At 44.7% G+C, this 10,429-nt stretch overlaps 1 protein-coding gene across 1 annotated transcript in view; it reads left to right on the forward strand.

Moving 5' to 3' along the window:
- The first annotated feature begins 1,490 nt into the window (after window positions 1-1,490).
- Window positions 1,491-10,429, forward strand: part of zfyve27 (zinc finger, FYVE domain containing 27) — a 185,570-nt gene continuing 176,631 nt past the window's right edge. Inside the window, exons 1-2 of the mRNA XM_043713175.1 lie at window positions 1,491-2,428; window positions 8,842-8,912. Of these exons, the coding sequence (XP_043569110.1) occupies window positions 2,106-2,428; window positions 8,842-8,912 (394 nt within the window). The 5' untranslated portion in view covers window positions 1,491-2,105. The remainder of the gene's footprint in view (window positions 2,429-8,841; window positions 8,913-10,429) is intronic.

Genomic DNA, 10,429 nt, shown 5'->3' on the forward strand with positions numbered 1-10,429 from the left:
CCACTTTCAAGGAGCTATGAACCTGCACTCCAAGGTCTCTTTGTTCAGCAACACACCCTTGGACTTATTGGGCCGATGGGCCTGTTTCCACACTGTAGGGATTCTAACGTTTCTAGGGAAGGAAACTGGCACCCTTACCTAGTCTGGCTTACATGTGACTCCAGTCCCATAGCAATGTGGTTGAATCTCTACCCTCTAGGCAATCAAGGATGGGTAATGAATGCTGGACTAGTTAGTGACATCCAAGCTTCATAAATGAATTAAAGAAACATGGCATGGATGGTGGTCACCTTTGGTAAGCAGGAAGCTACTTGCATCCCTACAAGTGGGTTGGTTAGCTTGGATGGCTAGTTTGCAACGCAGAGTGTTGCCAATTCAAAATGAATTTATTCCCATGCCAGCTGAGATTACTATGAAGGCTCAACTTCTGAAACTCTTCCCTCACCTAAGGCATGGTGACCTTCATGTTAAACCACCACCAATCGTCTCTCTCTGAGATAGAGAAGGCCTATGGTTTGGTAAGACTACGTTGGGCTTGAACATTTGTAATATTTTCTAATCAAGCTGTTCAGAGATCTTAATGCACAATAGCGAGAGGTGATGGCCTTGTGATATTAACACTGGACTGTTAATCCAGAGAGGAGAAAGTGAGGTCTGCAGACGCTGGAGGTTTGGTAAGACTACGTTGGGCTTGAACATTTGTAATATTTTCTAATCAAGCTGTTCAGAGATCTTAATGCACAATAGCGGGAGGTGATGGCCTTGTGATATTAACACTGGACTGTTAATCCAGAGACTCAGATAACGTTATGGGAACCTGGGTCCAAATGCCCGAAACGTCGAATCTTCTGTTCCCTAGATGCTGCCTGACCTGCTGTGCTGTTCCAGCAATAAAGTTTCAGCTGTTAATCCAGAGACTCAGATAACGTTATGGGAACCTGGGTCCAAATCACGTTATTGCAGATGGTGGAATTAGAGTTCAATAAGTAAGTAAGTATCTAGAATTAAGAATCTAGTGATGGCCGTGAATCGATTATCGATTACCATCTGGTTCACTAATGTCCTTTAGGGAAGGATACTACTATCCTTATTTGGTCATCAGGAGGCTGGAAGAACGCTGCAACATCAGGAGGTGGAGAAGTCGATGTTTTGAATGTAACCCTTCTTCACAACCGAAACGTGGACTTTTCCACCTCCTGATGCTGCCTGGCTTGCTGTGTTCATCCAGACTCCTGCCTGTCTGTTCCAGCCACTGCAGTTTTTTTTGCCTCTAATCCTTACCTGGTCTGGCCTACATGTGACTCCAGACTTACAGCAATGTGGTGAACTCCTAACTGCCCTCTGGGCAATTAGGGATGGACAATAAATGACCATTGATGCCTTCATCCTGTGAATGGATAAAGGAAAAAAAAACTACACGAGCAGGTGGGCCTCCTGGTCCAGAGGTGGGGGTACTACCATTGCACTGCAACAGGTGACTTTACCTTCATCTGCTGCTACTGGCCCCCAGGGAGGTGAGAGTGCCCCCTGCAGCAGCCGTGGGGGGTTACAACCACAATCCTTCATCGATGCGAGCGGAGTTCGATTGCTGCGGCCTGCCGCGGGGTGGTGAGGTGGGGGCGGGGACTGGCAGGGAGGGAGGGGGAGGGAGAGGGGTGACGGTTGGTTCCGAGCGACAGACAAGAGAGCGAGGGCGGAGGAAAGAAGCGAAAACACCCGGAGCGGTCCGGCGGGGGAAGAGCAGCGCCTTCCGGGGAAGCACCGGAGTAGGAGAAGGAACCTCCGGCGGCCCGCAGCGGGGAATAAAATTTTTAAAATTACGCGGAGGTGGAGGAGAGAGCGGAGCGTACGAAACTGTCATGGCCGCCACTGGGCCTCGTCTCCTAGCAACCGATTGACCCCCCCGTGACCCCTGTATGCTGCCAACAGCCCAACATTGTGTTGACAGGACTGGGGTCCCATTGCAGCAGCATTAACTCAATTTCATTCAAAATCACTACACCTGTCCCTATTGTTGCATATATAACTGCACATCAATGTGGATGTTTCGATATTAGAGGTACACCTGTAACATTTATATTTTGCTAACAAAAAAATCTGGAGCTATGCAGTCTGCTGCGGGCACTTCCCCTACTTGGGAGGCTGCAGGGCTGGCAGAGAGTGGAGGTGAGAGGAGGAACTCTGCTGGGAGCCCCCCTGCTGCCACCACAGCCACCAGCACCGTTGCTGCCAGCTGCACCAGCAGCTCCCCACTCAGTGCCAGCAGCCCCCTGCCGGAGATGGAAGCCAACCCCCCGGCGGAGCCCAAGACCAGGCACAGACCCCCTCAGACCTTTGACCTCCTGAGCCTGGTGGTGGCTTTCAAGAGGCTAGAGTTCTTCGCAGAGCCGCTGTATGATGCCTGGGAGATGGTGAAGTATTTAATCAGGTGTGTTGTATATTTATGTTTCTCTTTTGCAATTTTCCCCTAACTTGGTGCCTGATGTTCTGTGGTCCTCTTTGCTATTTCCAATGGTTTCTTTTTGCAATAATTTACTGAGCACCTTTTCTTTCCTCCTGTGTTTGTGGGAACAGAAATAGGGTAAAGAGCCAAGAATAAGCATGCGCTATTTAAGATGGTATTTTCCATTGCATAATGATATATTTTAATGCAACTTTGTTAGCTAATGGAAACTAGTTTATTGAACACAGCTACATTTGAGAAATACACATGACTGTTAATAGATTTGACTTATGAGTTGTAAATATAAAGACTGTAATTATAAGATTCAGACTGAGAAATATTTTATTTTACCAACATACCATTTAGGCCTCTTAGCCCCTTGAGCCTGCTCTCCCATTCTGTAAGGTCAAGGCTGTGCTGATTACTCTACAGTCCTGCTGACAGGATGTCAAAAATGTTTTACAATCGCTAAAATACTTCTTGAATTCAAGCCACAGAGGCAATGTTGTAGTCCATTTAGACACAATAAGATTTCAGAAACAACAATGTGATAATTACCAGGTAACATTGTTTCTGTAATGTCTTTTGTGTGATAAATATTGACTTACGGCACCGAAGGGGATAGTTCTGTTCTTTGAATAGTGCTGTGGAATCTTCTACATCCATTTGAGAGGGTAGATGGGGCCCCAGTTTAATGTTCTGCTTGAAAGTGGGACCTTTGATAATGCAGCATTACCTTCATACAGCCTGGAATGCAAGCTTGGATATTCTGTTCGGGTTTTTGGAGTGAGACTTGAATATGTGCTTGGTCACCTGAGTTAAGCTGAGAATGGTACTCACTGAGCTGAGGCTGCAACCCAGATGCTTGACATATTTCCAGGACAAGTGGATGTATACTTAGTAAGTTTGCAGATGACACCAAAATTGGAGGTGTAGTGGACAGCGAAGAAGGTCACCTTAGATTACAATGGGATCTTGATCAGATGGGCCAATGGGCTGAGAAGTGGTAGATGGAGTTTAATTTAGATAAATATGAGGTGCTGCATTTTGGGAAAGCAAATCTTAGCAGGAGTTATACACTTAATGGTAAGGTCCTAGGGAGTGTTGCTGAACAAAGAGACCTTGGAGTGCAAGTTGAAAGTGGAGTTGCAGGTAGATAGGATAGTGAAGGAGGCATTTGGTATGCTTTCCCTTGGTGAGTACAGGAGTTGGAAGGTCATGTTGTGGCTGTACAGGGCATTGGTTAGGCCACTATTGGAATTGTGCGTGCAATTCTGGTCTCCTTCCTATTGGAAAGATGTTGTGAAACTTGAAAGGGTTCAGAAAAGATTTACAAGGATGTTGCCAGGGTTGGAGGATTTGAACTATAGGGAGTGGTTGAACAGGCTGGGGCTGTTTTCCCTGGAGCGCTGGACGCTGAGGGGTGACCTTATAGATGTTTATAAAATCATGAGGGGCACGGATAGGACAAATAGACAAAGTCTTTTCCCTGGGGTGGGGGAGTCCAGAAATTGAGGGCATAGTTTTAGGGTGAGAGGAAAAAGATATTAAAAAGTACGTGTATGGAATGAGCTGCCAGAGGAAGTGTTGGAGGCTGGTACAATTGCAACATTTAAAAAGCAAATGGTTGGGTATGTGAATAAGAAGGGTTTGGAGGGATATGGACCAGGTGCTGGCAGGTGGGACTAGATTGTGTTGGGATAGCTGGTCAGCATGGACAAGTTGGACCGAAGTTTCCGTGCTATACATTTCTATGACTATGTACATGAATATATTGGGGATGGTAGGTTTGCAATTTCAGAACACTGATTGAAGTGGGCTAAAAGTTTTCTTGTCATGAGCAGGAGGAACCTTGCCTGTTTAACATCACTGTCACGTAGTGAAGTGACAGTGCAATCTGTTTCATCAATATTTGTGCTTATAATACACATAGCAGTGATTTGAATTGATGTCCATTTTGGGAGCATGTCTAAAGGGCTTCCATGTAACCTTAAGTTCTGCTGGTCTAAACCTAGTGCACTAGCTCTGATCTGCTCATTCATGATGTCAGAATCGCATGGCTAAATTAGTTCAGTGCGATTTGGAAACCAGTTGTCCTTGCCCTGGAATGGTAAGAGGATTTTGATTGTGAAGTGCTAAGAGGATTTAGCAGCTGAGCGTGTGGTGCAAGGCGGTGCTGTTTAGGATGTTTGAATCAAATGTGCTGACATGTGAGCAACCTGGTCATAGCTGTTTGCATTCCAGCCTAAAATCCTGCTTGCCCATCAGCAGTGTCCTCTGTCAGGCCAACATCCCCAGACATTGAGATACTGCTTACTGTCAGAAGACTCCTATTTTGAGCTCTGTCATGGCAAGTGGCTACCAGCAAGGTGCAGGAAACACTTCAAGGATGTTCTCAAAATCTGCCTGAAAAAGCAATATCCTGACAGAATCATGAGAATCCATTGACTGTGATTGTCCAAACTGGGAAAGAAGCATCTCGAACATCTTGGACGGGACCAGCGCAAGCAATGAAAGGAGCGTGCAGACCCGCAGGCATCCCATCTACCCATCTCTTCAGGTACCACTGTATCGTCCATGCTTTTGCACAGATCCAGCATTGGGCTCTTAGTCATGTCAGGACTCATCACCCTGGAATGGACGAATGTAACCTTCAATTCGAGGATCTGCCTAACGAGAAGAGAGCAAAGATACTACAAGAGTGATATTAAATATGATAAGTCATCAGATACCTCAGAAGTTACAATCCTGGTAATGTCTCCAGCCCGTGTGCAGTAGCAGCCAGAGAAACCAGAAATGAATGCATTGGATGATTTGGTATGGGCAGAACTTTGGAACGGCTGCACACACAAACACAGCTTAGTGGAAACACTGCTTGGAGCGGCAGTGACTAATGAATCAATACAATCAGTATCGTCAACCTTATTTAAGTGAATTAGTACGAGCAATTTGTGCCCTCTTGTCCCATTAAAGACCCCAATAATAATATTTTCATGCTGGTGATTTAACTGTAGAAAGAAAATATTTCTATTTCCTCACATTTGGAACATGCATTATAGTTGCAGAAGGCCATTGGCCGTTAGCACTAAGATGAGAAGAAACTTCTTCAATGAAAGATTTGTGAAACTTTTGAATTTCCTATCATCATTGGGCGTTTGTTTGTTGTAACTTCCAGAACAGTTCAATAGATTTTTGAAAAGTAAAGGGTATATGAGGATTGTATGAGTGGGTGGAGCTCTGAAATAGAAAAAAATGTTATGATTTTTGGTAAGTGGTGGAACAAATTTAAGGAATCAAATGTCATCTTTACACTCCTTTCTTTACACTGTCCTGCTGTTCTGAAATTTATGATAAACCAATGTGGCAATTTACTGCTTATAAATGATTACATATTGCTGTCAGAATTTACAAAAGACATGTACCAAAGTGAATTGTGTAGTTCACTATACGGTTTGTGATTGCTAAGCATTGGAGAGGTGCTGCACTGCTGGCCTCTGGATGCAATCTTGACTAGATGTCTTACTTCTTTGTGTAAGTGAACAGTGAATATCCTGTATTACAATTCACAGAAGAACAAGTTTTGACATGATCTGGAATCATAGAAACATTGCAGCACAGAAAGAGCTCAGTCAACCCCTATGTCTGCGCTGGCTCAACATTTTAGCCACCGCTTCAAATCCCACTGATTCCTAATGAAGGGCTTTTGCCCGAAACATCAGTTTTCCTGCACCTCGGATGCTGCTTGACCTGCTGTGCTTTTCCAGCACCATTCTAATCAGCTCAACTGTCAGCTTTCTCTGTTCTAAGAGAGCATCCGTAGCCTATCCAGTTTTTATGGGGGGGCGAAGTGAGGACTGGAGATCAGAGTCAAAAAGTGTGGAGTGGAAAAGCAAAGCAGGTCAAGCAGCATCCGAGGAGCAGGAGAGTTGATGTTTTGGGCATAAACTCTTCATCGGGAATGTGGGGGTGGACCCAAGATGGCTGAGAGAAATAGGAGGGTTGTGAGGCTGGGAGGAAGGTGGTTTAAAAGGTGATAGGTGGATAAAGGTAGGGGGTGATGGTGATAGGTCGGAGTGAGGGTAGAGCAGGTGGGAAGGAAGATGGACAGGTAGGACAGTTCAAGAGGGTGGTGTCGGGTTGGACATGAGAAGAGATGAGGAAACTGGTGAAATCGACACTGATGCAGTGTGGTTGGAGGGTCCCAAAGTGGAAGATGAGGCATTCTTCTTCCAGGCGTTGAGTTTGGCTTTGGAGGGGCCCGGGACTTGCATGTCCTTGGCAGAGTGTGGGGGTGGAGTTGAAGTGGTCAGCCACAGGGCAGTGGGCTTGTTCCGAGTGTGTGCCCCAGAGATGTTCTCTGAAACATCTCGCAAGTTGGCCTTCTGTCTTCCCAATATAGAGGAGACCACAATGAGAGCAACAGACACAGTAGATGAGGTGTTTGGATGTGTAGGAAAATCTCTGCCGGTTACGGAAGGATCCTTTGGGGTCTTTCCTGCAATTTTCAAGCCCTGGCAATGTTCTTGTAAGTCTCTCCAGCATCTCTCTCCCCTGTATCCTGTGTACTTTAATTTTTCTGGCCAGTCTGTTGCATGGAAGCCTTACTAAAATCCACCATTAGCCCTTTGACACAGACAGATTCTCTTTCATTTGATCGCATGGAATGTGCATATCAATCTTCATGTGATCCGATATTCCTTTGTCAGACTTGAGGTAAGTTTGATTCTATTGTCTTTCCACTACAACATCCCCAGAGCCAACATTACTCCCTTCTATTGTCTCAGACCAGAGGTAAGGTCAAGCTTTGCTTTGCTATCAGCTTCTTATTGCCTGAATATACTGACCAAACACAGGAAGTATTCTGTGGCAGGTGGTCGAACAAGACTCCTGCTGGTGAGTTGATTATATTTGCAAAAAAAGTTCACAATTTAAATTTCAGGATTTAGAAGTTTTTTTTAAAGAAAGGGAAGTCATGAGTTAGCAAGGAAATCAGGCAGGACTTTTCTTACTCACAGGTGAGTTGTGAAATAAGTTACCAGGGCAAATCATTCAATGATTGCATGATTAGAAGTCTCCCCATCTACCCTTAACACTTTTCACTGATGTTTCAGTTATAACGTGTGATGTAACCTTGAAGGAAATAAAATGGTGAGTTTTGCTGAGACGTCCTAATCCAACATCTTTAGGATTACAGGGGGACCCCCGTATCTGCGGGTCCAGTTTCCGTGGTTTCAGTTCCCTGCGATTTACTGCAGCCTGAATATATATTACAGGGAACCTTCCAGAACCAAGGACTGGGGGCTGCTGGGAAGGTAAATTTCCCATTTAAATGAATGGGCTCACACCTATCCGCGGTCTCAGGCTTCCATGGTAGGTCTTGGAACATATCCTCTGTGTTTATGGGGGGACTACTGTACTAGATTGATTGACTATAAAGGCTCATTCTCTGTCTATGTTTCTTCCTACCTGATTAATCTCTGGTTTTGTTCAGTGGTTATGTGGGAGAAAATTATATTCCAAAGATATTGTTAGGAAATACATTTCTTCATTGAGTGGCAAGAGGCCAATTTTACTGTTTGGATGTAATAGCTATAAATATAATTTCTTTTGTGGTGTTTCTGTAACATTATAATTTCACATTTTGTGGTATTTTATTCCATTTTTTAAATTTAATTGTGCATGTTGTGACAAAGTCAGATTGCAATTAAGGTACTGCCACCTCAGTAAGGCACTATGTAACTCTTTTATTTTCATTTTGAAGGGATATCTCATGAGCATGAACATTTAGTTAGGAAGGATATCTGCTGTTAAGTTTTCTCCTGCCTTCCAACCAGAAATCCCCGACAATGTGGAAGCAAAGTATTGGGAGCTAAAACACTGGTGATTCTATCTCTCCTTCGAGCAGGGAAGGTTTTCAGGGCCAGTTTTAATAGAGGTGTTCAAAATTACAAAGGGGATTGGGTAGAATAAATTAAACTATTCGAAACTGATAGGGCTGATAACAAGAGGATGAAGGTTTGAGATGACGGTTTTTTATTTTTTGCAGTGCATTGTCATGATTTCGGATGAACCATTTGAAAAGATCGTAGTAGCATCTTGAATAATAGCTTTCAAGAAGAACGTGAATGTATGCTTGGAATGAAGGCATTTGCAGTTCTCTGCAGATAACTATTTCAGTGTGGTGGTGCAGGGATGCTGGGCTGAAAAGCCTCCTGCTACACGGTTTGAATCAGTATTTAATGAGCTTTGCATTTCTAGCTTTGCTTTAATGCAAACTGCAGCTGCTAGTCTATGTGTACCCTAATGTTGACATATCACTAAGGGACTTAGTTTTGAGCAAAGGGTTTTATAGTAGTCAGGTGCTGCCAGATTTATTAATCAGGTTTATTGTTTTGCAGATGGAAAGCACCGAAATGCTCCATGTTGTGTTGCATCATTCTCAATGTGTTGTTCCTGACGCTTACAGAAGGTAAGATCTGATTGTTAATATTAGTGATCTCCAGAATGGGGAGTGTATTCGGATAACTCCCTTTTTTCTTTTACCTTTTGAGGCCAGGGATAAACAGGGAATCAGTGCTGGGTCCCTTATTGTTTGTGATATAAAAAAATGACATAGAAAAAATGTGAGGGAATGATAAGCAAGTTTGTGAATTACACAAAGATTAGCCTGGTGTTCACCAGTGAGGAAGAAGGTCTACAGGAGATTTGACAAATTGATCAGATGGGCAGAACTGGCAGATGGAATTTAACCTTGACGTGGGTGATTGTGATGAAGTAGCAAGACAAGGAAATATTCAATAAATGGCAGGACATTAGGAAGCTCAGAGGAATAGAGGGATCTTGGGGTGCTTGTCCATAGATCACCAAAGGTGGCAGAACAGGTTAATAGGGTAGCTAAGAAAGCATACTGGACTCGCCTTTATCAGTAGTGGCAGAAGACCAGGGAAGTTATTTTGGAGCTGTACAGAATTTTGGTTAGGCCACAGCTGGAGTACAATGCGCAGTTCTGGTCAGCACACTGCAGGAAGGAAGTGATTGCACTGGAGGGGGTATGGAGCAGATTCATCACGATGTTGCCTGGGATGTGGCAGTTTAGCTACGGAAAGTGCTTGGATAAGCTCAGGTTGTCTTCTTTAGAGCAGAGAAGGCTGAGGGGAACCTGAGAGAGAGATGCATAAGGTTATATGGGCATGGACAGGGTGTACTGAAAGCAGCCATTCCCCTTAGTTGAGGTGTCAGTAACAAGGTAAAGGCCAGAAATTTAGAGGGCATTTGAGGAAATAAATGTTCACCCAGAGGGTGGCGGTACCTGGAATGCACTGTCTGGAAGGATGGTTGAGGTGGTAAACTTCACAGCATGTGAACAGGTAACATTTGTAACATCCAAGGCTATAGGCCAAGTGCTAGAAGGTGAGACTCTTGTAGACTTTGTTTGTTGGGGCAGACTCAATGGGCTGAAGGGCATCTTCTATGATTCTCGACAACTATGCTGGCTGTAAGGTTCCATTATGAAATAAAGTTAGGTAAATTCAGTCTAGTTCTCAGTGGGCATGAGAGTGGTCTCCTTCTTTAGAACAGAACATATTAGATGGCCTCCTTCTTTAGAGACTGCAATTTCCCTTCCCGTGTGGTTAAAGATGCCTTCCAACGCATCTCGTCCACATCCCGCACCTCTGCCCTCAGACCCTACCCCTCCAACCGTAACAAGGACAGAACACCCCTGGTGCTCACCTTCCACCCTACCAACCTTTGCATAAACCAAATCATCCGCCGACATTTCTGCCACCTCCAAACAGACCCCACCACCAAGGATATATTTCCCTCCCCACCCCTCTCCGCCTTCCGCAAAGACCGTTCCCTCCGTGACTACCTGGTCAGGTCCACGCCCACCTACGACCCACCCTCCCATCCTGGCACCTCCCCCTGCCACCGCAGGAACTGTAAAACCTGCGCCCACACCTCCTCACTCACCTCTATCCAAGGCCC

The sequence above is a fragment of the Chiloscyllium plagiosum genome, chromosome 22 (genome assembly GCF_004010195.1).
Source record: "Chiloscyllium plagiosum isolate BGI_BamShark_2017 chromosome 22, ASM401019v2, whole genome shotgun sequence".
NCBI lineage: Eukaryota > Metazoa > Chordata > Chondrichthyes > Orectolobiformes > Hemiscylliidae > Chiloscyllium > Chiloscyllium plagiosum.